At 42.2% G+C, this 17,010-nt stretch overlaps 1 protein-coding gene across 3 annotated transcripts in view; it reads left to right on the top strand.

Moving 5' to 3' along the window:
• The window catches only part of pof1b (POF1B actin binding protein), a 43,542-nt gene that overhangs the window by 20,765 nt on the left and 5,767 nt on the right, over window positions 1–17,010 (top strand). For all 3 annotated transcript variants that reach the window (XM_033641377.2, XM_033641369.2, XM_033641360.2), the window contains exons 3-10: window positions 7,794–8,083; window positions 9,313–9,346; window positions 10,190–10,270; window positions 11,116–11,208; window positions 13,045–13,158; window positions 13,606–13,758; window positions 14,277–14,396; window positions 15,998–16,132. In XM_033641377.2, coding sequence (XP_033497268.2) covers window positions 7,794–8,083; window positions 9,313–9,346; window positions 10,190–10,270; window positions 11,116–11,208; window positions 13,045–13,158; window positions 13,606–13,758; window positions 14,277–14,396; window positions 15,998–16,132 — 1,020 coding nt within the window. The remainder of the gene's footprint in view (window positions 1–7,793; window positions 8,084–9,312; window positions 9,347–10,189; window positions 10,271–11,115; window positions 11,209–13,044; window positions 13,159–13,605; window positions 13,759–14,276; window positions 14,397–15,997; window positions 16,133–17,010) is intronic.

Genomic DNA, 17,010 nt, shown 5'->3' with positions numbered 1-17,010 from the left:
TTTTGAAAGAATGGAATAAATGCCACCATAATAAGCAGAATCTTATCTTCAGGACTGATATCTACCGGTATGTCTGGTGATAACAAGCCAATTGTCTTCGACCAGTTTTGCATAAAGACTGGTTTCAGGTCTGCCTCTCGCCTCCACTCTCCCTTTCTCTGCAGGAATGACAGGCATGTTAACGTAGCAGGCACAGCCCTGCAGCGCTGGGACACACCCACCTCCATGTGATCACAAACATCACATACTCCTTATCAATACCATCGCACTCTTCTGTTGTTTGCATGTAATGTCGAACAGTAAAATCATAGTTATGATAGCCCTGGAAGTGCCAACATTTGGTCCTGTGAGCTCTGTAAGATCATAAACCAAACTCCAGGTTTATCATCATCCTCGCTGCAGCCAGACAGGGTTTGACTTTACAACCACACACCATCAGATATCTGAGTTGTGTGTCAGTTGAGTTTCTTGCCTTAGTGCCAAGCTCTTAATCAAACACTGAGCCATCTGGATCTGTTATGATAGAAATAACTCCACAGGTGTGTGGATTATAGAGCATGAAATTTACTTTTAGTCTTTGTTAAATGTTTGTTTTTATCTTGCTTTCATTGGCTCAAGTGGCTCACACTCTGTCAGGAGTATATTCAGCATTACAAAGCTGTTGAGACAATACTGCATTGAGTCTCTAAGAGGAGTTTGTGACAAGCCTGTAATTTGCAACAGGATTATATATAGTTGTCTTACCCGATTTGATCCAGGTTTTGGGAGTGTGAATGCTGGATCTGAAACAGTGAGTGACAGCAAGCTTCCTTCGAGACACAAAGTCTAAAAAACAGCATTTTTACGTGTTTGCTTTGTGGTTTGACCTGAACAACACCACCGTTGTTCCTTACAGGAATCAAATTCCTATCGGCCTCTGTTAGCTTCATTTCCTGCCCACTGGCACAGTTCTCTATAACTGAGCTTGTGGGAATTCAGAGTTGAAATCAGACCTTCTTTTCGGTTGATGTTCCTCCACTCTGTGGAATGTTTTGATTATTATTTTTTCTTTATGAAACAATAGTGAAACTCAACTGCTGTGCCCGTGTTTCCCGTTAGTGGAGACATTATTTTATTAGTCTTTCTCCCCTTGGTTCTGCTGCATGGGTGGTGGCTACAGGAAGTGGAAAGGGCTGTGGTACTCAGAAACACTTTGAAACAACAGAGACAAGGAAGTTTGGCATCTTAAGTGTTTCTTTTCTCCTTGAAAACCAACACAGCAATCCTGCCATAAGTCCTATATATGAAACTTCAAAATCAAAATCAATCAAAAGAGGTTTTTTTTTTTTTATATTCTGTCCCTTTCTTGTTAATGTTGATAAACAACAATATAAAAACCTCAATATAACACAGCCTCAAAAAATGACCACAGAACACATGCCTGACACAGTGTCGACAGAAACTAAACATGGTATTGAAGTGCTGCAGGGCTCCATGCAGGGGCCTGTATCACAAAGCGAGATCAACCTTTCCTGGGTTACCCAGACCTATCCTGGGTTGACTAACCCTAACAATGGCAATCAGGATAATCGGTATCACGACGCTGGATATCAACTCCGTAACTCAACCCAGTGTTGCTTTATCAAGAGCTGTGAACGCGCACGCAGCGGACAAATCACAATCATGAGAGAAGCGCAGCGTCACTGAGCGTCACTGAGCGTCCTCACAGAGCGCCGTATGTGAGGGAGAAAAAAAGTATTTCTCGTGAGGATCAGAGATTAATTCTACTAAAATATGAGGAGAAGAAAAGCAACATTACAGAAAAGGCCAACACCGTGGCAGCTGCAGGAGGAGGAAACATGTGTGGCAACGCATAACGGGATGAATAATGTTTAGTTTTAGTTTAGATTAGTTTATTTGCACATAATGTTAAAAACAGACAGTATAAAATTTACAAGATTAAAAAAATAAAAGTACTGGAGAGGTTAGAAGCCACTAAAAGCTTATCAAAGAAATTCCCCTGTCAAAACATCAATGAAATCACATAATACAGAAGAAAAAAAAACGAGTCAGGAAAGAAGAAACAGGAGGAGAGAGGGAAAAATCAAGATAAAACAAGGTAGCAAATAAAATTATGTGTAGGTTAAATTACTCATCACTGGTTCAAGTAGCTACAGTACCTGTACCTGTACATCTGACACTGATCACATCCTTGAATCCCATGAAATCAATGCTGCGCAGATGAATTGCGTGTATTACAATTATCGTCTAACATCATTGCGTCTGATAAATTGGTCTTCTTTGTCATAACGTTATATATGCTACAATAAAGCTTAAAGCTGACACCACAATTAAATCATATCAACACCAAATTGATAGTCTGAATAAAATCATCCTGATATTGAGCTGTGTTAGAAATTAACAGCTGCGCAAAAATATACCTAGTCTCCCTCTTTAAAAAACAAAAAGGAAAATCCCTCAAACACCATCAAGTGTAGACATATAGGCTACTTTCCACATTTCCAGCAGCAAAGCTGTCAATTAGGCCATTATCTTTAACAGGGATCATTTCCTCCAACAAAACAAAATGTTGGCACTAATATATTAAGTGTCCGCAAATGATCAGTTTCTTTCTTATGAAGGAGTGAGATGAAATTTTGACTTCTTTCCACTCCTTTTTGAACAATCTCTTCATTGTCTGTTGTTGTTGCTTTCTTTTCTTTTTTAATGTTCAAAATAAACTTTCAAATCAAAATCAATCAAATGAATTAAACTTCCCATCATGACTGGGCTGCATTTCTGTCAGCGGAGTCATTTTTTTCCGAACAGCTGATTGGCCAGTGGGTGGTGCTTTTTATAGGATCAGATTCAACCCTGAACTTACCCTGCTCCGGAGCAGGATAGCCATTCAGAGTAAGTTACCATGGTGATCTACCCCGATAAGAACTGAACCGGCTTCGTGAGACCGAAAACCCAGGGTTAACCCTGAAGTTACCTCGCTAAGACAAAATCCTGCTTCGTGATACAGGCCCCAGGTCTTGGTGGCCATCCAATGGCACAATAGTGTAAACCTCACCTGCTGGGAAACTCTGGTTCTCAATCTCCCCTTCGGGCTCATGTGGAATCTGGCTGGACTGCTCTGCACAGCCACAGTTTGGATATTTACAAAATGTCCTCCCTGTTTGTGTTTCTCAGGGGTGAAACCAAGATAAAAACCAAATTAAGCCACATGACAGAGCGTATGGTGGACTTGTTCCACCCAGAATAATGTATGCCTCTGTTTAGAAATCCCTCATTTTCATCCTTCGCCGATGTTTCCAAAGCAGTGTAACTAATCTCTTTAGTGTGAATTGCCTTTTTTTCACACGATGAAAAAATAGTATTAAAGGGTAATTTTGATAGTTTTTAAAATTGGCACAGTATTGAGTAAGAGCACTGCAGACAGCAGCCATGAAACAGGCTGCACTGTAACCACTCTGGGCATTTGGCACTGTTAGTTTTTGTCCACTAAAAGTGCTTGTTTTTACCTTTGACAGGCTCAAATTATCATTCTGAGTGTCAGCCAACATTATGAAAAGGATCCCTACAGAGATAGACCATTTTGTTTACGAGTAAGATCCCTTTTGTTTAATCAGGAACAGCTATAACATCACCACCGCCATTCCACCCGACTCCACTTTAACATACAGTAATTTAAGCATGTATGGAGCCAATATATTTGTCCATCTAAGCTGAATTAAGGGTTTATATCAACCAAACCAGATTTGGGGAATGTTAGAGCAGTAAAAAGATTAACCAAGATGCTTTTTGTGAGTTTTATTTTGTTTCTGGAGTCTGGTGGGTTTTGTGAGTTAGCAATTAGGAGGCTGTTTCTGATAAATGAAAAGGTCATACTCTGTAGCAAAAGTTGTCAGACACTTAAAATAATATTCTGAGCCTGTCAGTGGCCAAAACAAGCACTTTTGATGGGAGTAAATTGATGGTGCAAAGATGCCCTGAATGGTTACTTTGGAGTCTGTTTAGCTCAATACTGGACCAATTTTAAAAGTTGTTGTTCCCGTTAGTCACTTTGATACAAAAACATGGGTAAATAGCATCCAGGTTGGAAAAATACCAAAATTTACCATTTAGAATAATTTATTGTAGCCGATAGGGATTGTGAGTTTAAAATCTGAAACTGAAACTGAGCTGGCTCAAAGCTCACTTATATGCAGGACTTTCACAGTACCTTTGAAACTTACTATTGCAGCTTTATTATGTTATCTGAAAGTGCTTCTGCTGTTAATAAACATGGTATGACACAAAGACAGTTAGGGGCTAACTGGTTAAATCTGTTAGCAGTTGTTGAGCTTGCGTGCTTCGGAAAGGCTGATTGGTGGCGTTATGAAATAAATTGTTGCGTGAAAGGGAAGTGCCATAAGGGGAAAAATGTCATTATAAAAGAAACATTTTTTAATGCTTTCCATAGTTATATCATGATTTACATGATTTTGAAAAAACAATGCACACAGCTATGACTCTTAATTTAACAATGGACCTGCCAAAGTTCAATATGTGTGCAGGTTTTAATATTACAGAACATTCAGATGTTTGCTGGGTCAAATGTTAGAATTAAAGACTTACACTCACTATGTTAAAGAAGTATTTCACTCCATTTCACTCCACAATTTGTGCTACATGACCAGAGAAAACACAGAAAAAGGGGCTCTGGAATTAGCTTAAAGGGTAGAAAACCTACAGTTACCAGGATGCACTGTGCCGCACAGGACCGATAAACGCTCCTAATGGTGGGTTATTAATGCGAGCTTGAGCTGTTTTTTTCACAGGAAACAATATGGCGGTTAGCCGGTAACAAACAATCTTGTATTAAAGTTAAACAGTAAGCTAAAATATGTTTCTGAAAACACTTAAGGTGAGAAATAGGTAACCCACTGACTGACTAATTTTACTGTTTGATCTCAGTATACATTGTGGCACCCACCTCTGGTCCAATTCTTCTTGTATTACAGCTAAACAGTGTACTAAAATATGTTTTTTAAGACATTTTTGACAAGATATAGGCAATACAGTAACATAATCTTGGTTTACAAAACCCAAAGGTACCCAAAGTGCTTAACAACAATGTCAAATAACAATGAAAGTACATGAAGTACCAAACAGAACAGAACAGTACAGAAAAGAAAAACAATGGAAAGTGTGACAGTGCTATAGGGTATTAAAAGCCTTTCAACATAGATAAAATACATTAAAACAGAATAAATAAACATAAAAAAGGATAGCCCTAGTCGGAATTAAAAGTCATTCTAAAAAGATACGTCTTCAGCTTAGATTTAAAAAGGCCGAGATCAGTAGTGGTGCGAATGTTTGGTCTGAGTTTGAGAGAGGGGCCGGTCGCTCTCTTGATCCGCTTCTATACTCTTTGTATCCACGGTGGCGGGCACACCAAGATGTAGAAATGCAATGTGTAGTTTGAGTAAAGTCCTTAGAGCCAGAGATTTGAGCAGGGAGATCTGTGTGCTGGGAAGATGGGAGAAGGTTTACCTCAGTTCATTTACACATAGTACCCACATTGTTATGATTGAAAAAGTTGGTTGTAAATTGGCAAACTGTCCCTTTAAGGCAGATGCATGCTGGGACACAAAAGCTCAAGTTTCTCATGCAGGAAAAAAAAGCATGCTTTTTTTTTGATGTGCAGATTTGAGTGAAATATCAATCACAGACTCAAAGCAACTAATTACTAAGCCATTATTACTCTCAGAACTTGTCCACCAACCCGATATATAACAGTTGGAGGGATGGGTAGGGATGTACAGGCCTGGGAGGCCTTTGTGTACAGTAGTTGCAAGTATAACAGCTGCACCCTCGGATTACATTTAAGTCTTTAAGACGTGGGGTTATAACAGGCTTAAAGTGTAGAATAACAAACACTGGCCTGTCAAAAAAAAAAAAAACCCAACCAACCTGTTTTTCACAAACAAAAAAGAAGCGCCAAACTTCATTCATCATTCTGCATCAGATTGACTCGCACTCAGGATTTTCACATGAGGTCATCTTATCGCTGCAAGATGAAACTCTCTTGTGGGTGTAACTGAGAAGAATTTGTAAAGTACTTTTAACAAGTTCTGTCATACGGTGCACCACAGGACCTATAAATAGAAGAAAAGAGGCTGAAACAAGACAAAGCAAACTTTAACAATGTTGGCCTGGACCACCAGTCTGTGATATGTCAGCAAACAGATGGGAGTTTGCAGAGATTGAAAGTGCTTTCTGTGTGCAGAGTGCACACAGCAGGCAGCTCAGCGTAGCATTAGATAACAGGTTACGCAACAACACTTAAACTCGACTCTGTTGCTACATGTAGATAAAAGGAGGCGATGGGTGTGTTTGGCCTGGATCATGCCAAACTGCAGTGAGGACTGTGCAGGATGGCAGGTGGAGAGCTGTTGAGGTTTCCCCACTGAGCTCACTGCCAGATTGTCAATATGACCAATAGTATGTGGACAGATAATTATTCGTATTTATACCTTGACTCGAACTAGAAAACATGACCACATCACACCGATCCTGGCTTCCCTACACTGGTTACCTGTTGCTTTGAGAATTGATTTTAAGATTTTATTGATTACTTCCAAAGCCCTGAGAGGCTCCAAGTTACATAACTGATCTTTTATTGCCCTGTGTTCCGTCTCACACCCTGAGATCCTCAGATGCATCTTTTCTTGTTGCTCCAAGGTCTAGTGCTGCGAACCCACTCTCATCTTTTAAATCACGTCTGAAAACCTATTTGTTTAAAACTTGCCTTTCGGTGATTTTAACTGCTTTATTATTATATTTGATTTTGGTCTCTGCTTGTTTTTTACTGGCTTGTGCCCCTTAATTCCAGTTCAGTCAGACTTATTTTTTATAGTGGAAAGAATATTTGCTAACATGTGCACATAAGTGAACATATGAAAAGTCTTTTGCGATTAAACCCCATGGAGATGGCATATTTTAAGGACGGTGATGAACCCATAGTTGAACAGGGAACCCTCCCCACGGGGTCTAGATGCTGAAGTGGTGAAGATGAGATGAGAGGAAGATGTGGAGAGGATGGAGAAGTGCTGATGATCAGGATGAGTAGAGGACTCTGGATACGATGGCTGGAGGTGAACAGGGTGGAGGAGGGTGCGACAATTCTGCCTAAAATGACAGCTGATGGCAGCAGAGGAGAGAGCAGATTTAAAATTTTGCAGTAGTGTCCCGATTGGCTGATAGAGACTGTGGGCGAAGTTTGATTGGATAACTAGAAGAGTGAACCCCATAGTCAGCTATGGGGGGAGAGGGGGAAAGACTTGTGAATGAATGAGCACAAAGAAAGTCTTCCTGGTTGAACTTAGGCTGAGCTTCATTTCAAGAAAGTCTCAACGATATTTTCGACAAAAACAGTTTTGTGGCACCAGTTTGGGGAAGGACTTGAAAACCAATTTTTTTTTTTTTACTAAATGCACTTATTTGTTTGCTACAAAATAATGTAACTGTGACAACAGTGAAAGCTGACATATTTACTGTGATGGATAGCCTCAAGCACCAACTGATTTTCATATAGCAGTAACATGATGGGGAAACAACGGCAGCCCAGAGGGGGTATAAAAATATGAATGCACTGGAACATACATGTCGTCCTTTAAAGCTGAACCAGGCTACACACACACAGGCGACTGTGCGGCATCACCTTTAGAAAACTTGAGATTTCGAAGGACTCTGATAATTATTTTTCCAGACACAACAGATAAACACAAAGTGGTTAATAATCTGTATCTGCCATGTTCTTCCAGGAGGAAGAGGAGGTGGAGGAGGAGGAGGAGGAAGACGTAGAAGAAGAGGAAGATGGGGAGACAGTGGAGGTGGAAGAGGTGGAGGTTGTGAACGTCATACAGCAGAGGGCAGCACCGCCACCGGCAATAGAGAAAATCTCCAGGACGGAGGTGAGAACCGAGGTGAGGGAAGTGCCCCAGCCGGCTAAGATGGACACGCGTTACTTCGGCGAGCTGCTGGCCGACGTCTACAGGAAGAACTGCGACATCCACTCCTGCATCTCCGAGCACGTGTCCAAGATCCGTGGAAAGTAAGTGCATGTGCATGAAAGACATTTCGCTGAAGTTCAGCTTTCCATTTCACTGTAAATTCTTTTTATTGGACAAACACAAGAATAGCCATCTCTCTAAACACTGAATAACAGATTATTATGTGATGATGTCATTCAGTCTGGTTTTACAATCCTGGCATATACAGTAGGTTAGTTGATCCCTAGACAACAGCTGTGGGATATAGTCATGGAGACAGACGCTGGGTTTAGTGGTTTGGATTAGCATCATTAGCAACAGGCTGGAACAGGTCAAAGGCGAGTCCTGGTCGGTTTCTTTCTCTTGTAATTACTTAATGTTTATACTTCACCTGCAGACACAGCAGGTGCCATCAGTGGAGACAAGGGAACGAAACAACAGAAATTCTAGGAAATTTGTTACTCACGGTAACCTGTCTTTAACCCTATAGTGCAGTTTTACTGAGAAGTGGTATGATCAGTTCTGGTAGTCATCTATTTCCAGTCCAGACACGGTTACATCACCTGAAAAATCCTGCATGAGAGAAAGGGAGGAGGCCGTGAACTGTAGGTGGTTGCGGTGCAGCCAATGAGAGCGAGATACACCTCAGAGCTGCAGTATGTGAACGTGAGGTTTTTGTCCATGAAGTTAACGCCCAGTTGATTCATGTGGCATCATCAGTGTGTGTGTGTGTGTGTGTGTGTGTGTGTGTGTGTGTGTCAGAGAGATTAGACCTTAATCCTCCTCCAACTTTTCACCAGTCAGTCAGTTAGTCATCTATGACATGTGAGCCTCCAAAAAACTCATTATTTCGTGACATTATTTCCACCTCTTTGGGTGCTGTTCTTTAGAAACTACAGTGGCCATGTATCTCAACATTACTCAGCCTTTACATAGAAATATACGTCATATTTGTGAATCATTTAAAAAGTTTTACATCTCCAGTAGAGAGGCATTGACTAAGACAAGAAGAATGAAGAACAATACCAGCCTTGTGCTATAATAAAAATATGTTTCTATCAATATTTATCATTAAAGAAATGTATTCAGCATGACATAAGACTGGACATAAAATGCTATGAACTGTGTCCAACTTTGTAACTCTGTACCTAATTCTTTCCCCGAGCTTAATTTAATGTCTGAGCTACAATAAAGATTTTACCACTGTGTCACAATGTGACTCACTCTCACTCAGTTTTCTCCAGTCATGCTGCCGTCCTCATTGTTGCTCTTTCCTCTCTGTGTGTTACAGGAAACACCAGCTGGACCCCAGCAATGACTACAAGGTGAGGAACAAACCTGCATCACGCACATCTGAGAAATAAATCTGTGGTTAAAGTCGATGTAGAGCCTGAAACTTCATCCAAAACAATATAAAACCAGGGTCTTCAATAGGAGGCTCACAAGCCCTAGGGAGCCCCCAGAGTTACTGCAGGGGGGCCGCCAAATTACTGCTGTCAGCAAAGATAAATTGGCCTGTCTAAAAAAATTAATTTACAGGTACACAACATTAATGATAGGCTAACAGTTACCCAAGAATCCTTGTGCAATCATTTGTGCTAGCTTATGCTAAATCACTGTGCGGCACCGATCCATAATGGCGGTGTGGACTAGTTGCCCAACATTTATGTACTATTAAAACACACAGGCCAATTAGCTGTATTATTATTTCACATTCTTGTGAGCCACAACGGGTGGCTTTATAATCTTCCAAGTAAGAGACTCTGCACTTTCGTCAGTCTCTGGGGTGGACGATGTGTCAGAGGGTGAGGCTAACACACCTAGACATGCTTCATCTGCCGCTGACTGAGCAGCTGCAGGCAAGTGCAAACAAGAGAAGACCCGGAAATATTAAGAGTATTATTTAAAGTGCAACTCAGTTGTGCACAATATATGTAGAAGGGAGTCCCTGATCAGTCTCCTTTTCAACTAAGGGGTCCTCGGCCGAAAAACTTTGAGGACCCCTGGTCTAAACATTCAATATTAACTGTCAGAATCACGGCAAATCTGTGGAAATAATTCAAAGTAAAATGATCATCTTCATCCCTTTTTTCTTTTTTCTTTTTTTTAACCAATGGTTTTATTCATTTGCTTCTATTTTGTGTGTGTGTGTGTGTGTGTGTGTTCAGGTGGAGAGAGAGGAGGTGGAGGCTTTGCTTCCTAAAGGAGCCACTGAACTGACCAAACAGCAAATCCGCTACCTGCTGCAGGTGAGTGACAGACAAAAAGTCACTAAATTAATGTTTAATTGACCAGAATATGACAAACTGTACTGATAGACATTTACTGTATTTATATCTGATGTTATGCAGACTGCGTGTTCATATTTAACCATTTACCTTCATTGTTTTTGGTTTAAAACAAAACTGTCTTCATCCTAAAGGGCTGATATTTAGCAAAAAATGGTGCTAACAGCATGAACAGTGCTAACAATGGCAGTGGACACCCCAAAGCTAATGGTGTTAATTTGGAGGGGCGAAGGGAGGGTGGCGTATGAGTGCATAGAGCGGCGGCAATCAGCTTGCCAGTTGGATACACACAGGCAGGGAGTCACGTGCACACAAAGAGGGAGCGTTACTTCATTCTCTGCTCAGCATGCCATTACTCCGCTATATTTACATAGCATACATTGGTTTGCTGCTATATTAATGCTCTGAATGTTATATATAGAGCTCCTTTAATTTGAACTCTCCACAACATTACAAGCAACTAACACAAGAGCTTCAACCATTTTAATCAGTTTTTAAAATGTTCTATTTTCTTGCTCTACTTTTATCCACTTAACGTGTGTTTTTATGCATTTATGTGTTTGTCTTTTTATCTGGTAACACATTATTAAACACCCCAGTGTATAAACACTTAAAAAATGGCTCATAATACACATTATCCCAGTGTTATGTAGTTGATTGCAACATGCTGTAATGAGCTTCGTCTCTTATCTCTGTTGGAAATGACTCCAGTTATTCCTCAGAAATGTGTTGTGTGGCTAGATTAGAGCATGACAGTGAACCCTCCCTGGCGCTAAACCATCTCTCTGTTTGTGTTTCTCGGTCAGACTCGTCTCACTGCAGATAAGAGCATGCGTCTACTGCTGTCCACCTTCAGCAGTCTGAGAGAGGAGCTCCTCCACATGTCCGAGGACCTGCGGGTAAGAGGAAACGTTTCTGTGTGGCTAAGAGACGCTGAAGTAGTAAAACTGTGTCCTAGTTTTGGACACTCCTCCTTCTGTGTAGGCCAACCACTGACTGACAGTAGAAAATAAACAAACACATTGCCAGCATACCAATCAGATGATACTAAACTTGGCTTCCACAATTCTCTACATGACGAGCAACACGACCAAAAAGAAACATCACAAAAATGTGTGAGTTTAAAAAAAGAGAAAAAAGCTTTATTATCTTGTTGTAGGATGTGTTATTTAGCTCTGATTGCAGGTATCATAATCATTTATTCAAGCAAAAGTACTAAAATTCTGAGTAAAAATTTTAGTTACTCCTAATTTCATCGGATTATTATTGCTAATTAATTTGTCTGGTGGGTCCTCATCCATGGAGTATGCTATGTTGCACTGCCATGTTTCTACTGTAGCCCAGAATGGACAAACCAGACACTGGCTCTAGACAGGGCCATTCCAGTTTTCATTTTGTCCACTGTAGTTGGCAGCCTCTCTGCTATGAGCAGAACAGCATAGGAAAAATGATGATTTTTAATGTGAAACTGCTTTATTCAGTGTTTTTACAGGTTTTAATTACCTGGTCTGTTTGTTTTAGAGAGGAAGAAACCTCTATGGATAATTTGGTGCTTAATTTAAAAAAAAGAAAGAAAAAAAAAAAAGAAAATTGTGATCATCTGGATCTTAACTTATCCGAAGTCAAAAGTGAGCAAATATTAGCAGGTTTTAATAACCTTGTCCGTCCATGTCTTTTTGAGATAATTCGGCTCCCGTTAAAAACCTCCTGAACAATGAACACTGAAGGAATCCTAATCAGTGGTTCACGCTTGGCACATGGGAGAAGTTTTAGCAGGTTGTAATTTGTAATCCTCATCACTAGATGGCACTAAATCCTACACATTGCTCCTTTAAATTAGTTATTATATTATAGATTTTTAAATTCCTCCTTTGCACAGTAAATGATAACTTAAACTGTCAGATAAATGTAGTGGAGTAAAGGAATGATAATCCTATGAGAACTACCTCACAATTGTACTAACTGAAATTTACTAATCTCTTTCCACCAGATATTTCAATAATAAACTTAATGTTATTACTGATATCAGAATTCTGGTATCAAGGCACTGTTATTTCCTTGTGGAAGGTGACTCTTATCGGCCTTTTGTCCCTAACTTCCTGCTCCTAAAAACTGATTTGTTCATGTGTAACTCCTGCACAGTTTCAAAAGCCTCACTTTAAATTCACACTGTGAAAATGTCGATAGAAAATTAAACAGAAACAGACATTAAATATACTTTAATGTATCCGAACAAAAACAGGATTACAACCTCACATGAATAAAACGAGTACATACAAACTCAGATGAACCTTGAAGCTGTGACAGGTCAGAATGGTACGTCCCCATAGTGCATTGTATAAGCTTGTCACAATGGTGTGAACATATTAAATGCTTTAAATCACAGGCGTCAGGCGAGATGTAACAGCTTATTATTGTCAGCATTGATGCGGCGTGGTGGAGACATATTTATTGTGTGCTTACATTCCTGAAGAGAAACAATTAGCTCACACAGACAAAATGCAAATTGTATTCTGTTACTCAATCTTTCCCAATAAAAAGACATAACACAATAAACAGTCACCCAGTTCCTCCCTCACATGACCTGAGGAAAAGGGAGTCAAAAAGTACAACAATCAGCAATAAAAGACAAGAAATCATGAGGAACTATGTGATTAATGTGCTTATAAACATGAGAAAATATTCCAGCGTATTACTGTAAACATAAAGATGCGTCTGTCTGTCTGTGGTCACAGCGTCTGGAGAGCGAGAAGGAGGGTTTGGAGAGAGATCTGAGCTTCAAAGCCGACCAGGCTAAGCAGTATGACTGCCTCCTGGAGGCCGTGCGAGAAAACAACAGACAGCTCCAGGTACAGTGCACCTGTCTGTGTGTGAGAGTGTGCATTTTTGGTCAAGTCAGTGATCAGGGTATTGATGTTGTAACTGTATTAACTTGTTTTACTGTAGACTAAAAAGCCTTTCAGAACTTGGACCACACTAGCATCTGTAGAAGCACAAAAACTAGACACAAAACTGAAACATGATCAGTGAACACGCTGATTTCAGTTTTTTGTGTCTTAAAGGCACATGTAAGCAACAGAAAGCTGTGTGTCTAACCTGGGTGGATGGTTTGAAACCTGTCTGATCATCTGACTGTTTGAACACCTTGCCATGTCCGACTTCTTTTTAGTGAAGACAGACTGAGAGAAAGGATGGGGGAAGAGAGGGAGAGGAAGACACAGAGGGAGAGCAAGCGTGGTCAGTGGTTACCGTAGCAACTTAAGTTTACTGTAATGGTGGCACTCGTCCCCCTCCAGGTGTCCCTGAAGGAAACCACGGCCACCCAGCGTTCCCTGGAGAGCCAGCTCCTGAGCAGCAAAAACAACAACTCGAGCCGCGACTTCAAGATCAAAGAGATGGAGGGGAGGATGAGGGCGCTGGAGAAGGAGAACGAGATGCTCCGACAGAAGGTAACACACCACCTGTCTCACCCTCACCATGTGTGTCGAGATCAGTGTAATCAGGTCACTTGAAGCCTTGTGGAGCTCCGAGCTGTCTGAAGTTTGGCAGAGTCTTGATGATGCAGGTGTAAGGACTCATGCTGAGACCGTGTAGAACAGAGTAAAAAGCACCTGAATGATGAACAGCATGTTGATGGTGGATTGGAACAAGGTGCAGGTCGCCTGCAGCTCAAACCGTTTGGCACTTTGACCAGTGGCTGCGGTTACAGTTTAATATACACGCCAGATTTTTTTCTTCTTCATGATATAAATCAATCCAAGTGAGGATCCAACATGTTGTTTCATGATCGCTGCAGAGAAGAATCAAGTTTCCACCTTCCAAAGCCAATAGTCAAGAACAGAAAGCCTGTCTTGCACGAAGACCATTTGAGACTGTTAAATGTGGAGGAGATCAAAAGATAAAAACAGTGAGGCAGGCAGTCATGATGATGATGGTGATGTTTGCTCTTCCTCTCTGCGTCCTGCAGCTGGCAGGCCAAGGCAGCAGCACCACCCTGCACATCAAGACAGAGGAGCTGTCCCGTCAGTACAAAGACCAGCTGAGCTCCATGAAACAAGAGAAGGACGCAGAGATCCAGAGGCTCAAGGTGATGATCACCTGTCTCCCCCCTTCCCACTTCCTCTCTTCCTCTCTCTGTCACCCCTCTCTTACTCCCCCTCCTCTCTATTCCTCTTCCCTCCTTTTGCTTCCTCACCCTGTCTCCCCTCTTCTCTCTTCCCCTCATTCTGTCTCCTCCTCTTCTCTCTTCTTCCCCCGTCTCCCCCTCCTCTCTCTTCCTCTGCCTCCTCCTCTTCCCCCCATCTTCCCATTCCTCTCTCTTCCACTCCTTCTGTCTCCCCCCTCCTCAATTTTACACTCTGGCTGTCTCCCCCCCCCATCCCCCCTCTTTCTACTCTTCCTCTCTCCCTCCTCTGTCCCCTCTTTTCTCTCCCTGTCTCCTCCTCTCTCTTCTTCTTCTCCCTCTGTCTCCCCCTCTCCTCTCTATTCCTCTTCCTGTCCCCCCCGGTTCCCCCCTCCACTCTCTTCTCCCTCCATCACCCCCTCCCCTCTTTTCCTATTCCCCTCCCTCCATCTCCCCATTTGTCCCCCCTCCTCTCTATTCCTCTCCCCTCCTCTCGCTTCCTCTTCCTCTGCCCCCTCCCCCTCCTCTCTTCCTCTCCCGCTGTCCCCCATTCCCATCCCTTTGCCCCCCCATCTCCCTCCTCTCCCCCTCCGTCCCCTCCTCTTTCCGCTCTTCCTCCTTTTGCTTCCTCTCCCCGTCACCCCATCCTCTCTCTTCCTCTTCTTCTCCCTCTGCTCCCCCCTCCTCTCTCTTCCTCTCCCTCTGCCGCCCTCTGTCTCCCCCCTCCTCTTTCCACTCCTCTCTTCTTCTTCTCCCTCTGTCTCCCCCCCTTTCTCCCTCTCTCTTCTTTTCCCTCTGTCTCCCTCCTCCTCTCTTCCTGTTTCTCCTGTATTTATCTTCCTCTCCCCCTCCCCACCCTCTGTCTCCCCTTTTCCTCTGTCTCCCCCTCTCTTTCTCTCCCGCCCCCTGTCTTCCTCCTCCCCCCTCCTCTTTCCACTCCTCTCTTCTTCTTCTCCCTGTCTCCCCCTCTTTTCTCTTCCTCTTCTTCTCCCCCTTTCTCCCTCTCTCTTCTTCTTTTCCCTCTGTCTCCCTCCTCCTCTCTCTTCCTTTTTCTCCTCTATTTCTCTTCCTCTCCCCCTCCCCGTTTCCCCCTCCCCGTTTCCCCCTCCCCTCCACTCCCCTCTGCCTCCCCCCCCTCTGTTCTCCCCTTTCTCTGCCTCCCCCCTCCTTTCACTTCCTCTTCCTCTACCCCCTCCCCTCCTTTCCTATTCCTCTCCCTGTCTTCCCCCCATCCCTCCCCACTCTTCCTCTCTGTCTGTCTCCCCCTTCTTTGACCCCCCCCCCCCCCCCCCCACCTTCTCTCCCTCTGTTGAGATTGTAGACCAGGTGGCTGTGCAGATTGTACAGCTCATAGTGATCATGATCGAAGTCTGTGTACATACTATAACTTCATTTCACTGAACGTACAAAGACAAATGCTCTGCTAAAGACGCCCTCAGGGAAGAAAGACGTTCTATCTTGCAGATTAGATCTTGTAAGAACAGCTTTAATGTGAAATCATTTACATACTCACTTAAGCTCTTTTTGTACTCATTTGTCCCTCATCTCTCTCCGTCCCCCAACAGAACCAGATAACGAAGATCACGACGACGACCACCACCAGCGAGAAGTCATCCTCAGAAAAGAGTCTCCAGCTGAAGATCTCAGAGCTGCTCGGCATGTTGGAGCAGCGGCAGACCACCATCACCCGACAGGAGGAGGTCTGTAACACACCAACACCGATTCTCATGTTAGTTCAGTCGACTGTTTTACCGATGGTCAGCGAGAGAATTCTTCTAACAAAATTTGAGCCAAACATCTACATACGTTTTATATTTACAGAAGAAAATTTAAAATCTTGAACCCATACCGGCGTGTTTGCACTTTTCAGCTCCTTACATACACATGCACTGGATTCAATCCAAGGATGCTTTGACATGTAAACAGGGAGATGTGACCAAGCAGTTAAAGCTCTTTAAAAGTTCCTTCCACTGTCATTATGTCATAAAGTCTGCATTGCAGTCATGGTGTAACCTCTATTAAAAAAATGAATGCAAACTTGATGCCCGTGGTAATGGATTATAATACTGTATGTTTTAAAAGCCTGCCAATAGATTTTCATGCTGTATGGAATTCAAGAGAAACCAATGGTTGTCAGGAACTGTAACACAGCAGCAGGTTTGCACAGCAGTTAAAGGAAAAGTTCACCCAAAAATAATACTCGTCTCCAGAAAATGTTTTCTATTAAATGAGTGTAAATGTAAGCATATCCGTGCAAACAGACTTTGGTGGAGGCCGAATGAAAGACAGCAAAAAGCTCTGGAAACGAAAAATCCAAAAGTTTCGGTGCAGCATTATCCAAGTGTCTTGCGTGCATGCACAACAAAGTCCCTCACAGGAAATGCTTTGTTCTGCAATAGTTTAGCAAAACTAGTTGTGTTTGGATTTCCATTAGCCAGCAAATGCATAAAGACACTTGGATAATGCTGCATAGAAACATTCAGAAATTTTTAAAGATGTTTTTTTTAACTTTTATCGCTGTCTGTCATTGCTGCCTCCCTCCATTGAAGTCTGTTTGCACTGATATGCTTTCATGTTT

This window comes from Epinephelus lanceolatus, chromosome 11 (genome assembly GCF_041903045.1).
Source record: "Epinephelus lanceolatus isolate andai-2023 chromosome 11, ASM4190304v1, whole genome shotgun sequence".
Lineage (NCBI taxonomy): Eukaryota > Metazoa > Chordata > Actinopteri > Perciformes > Serranidae > Epinephelus > Epinephelus lanceolatus.
Note: the sequence above shows the minus strand (reverse complement) of the source record. Positions and strands in the feature narration are given on the sequence as shown.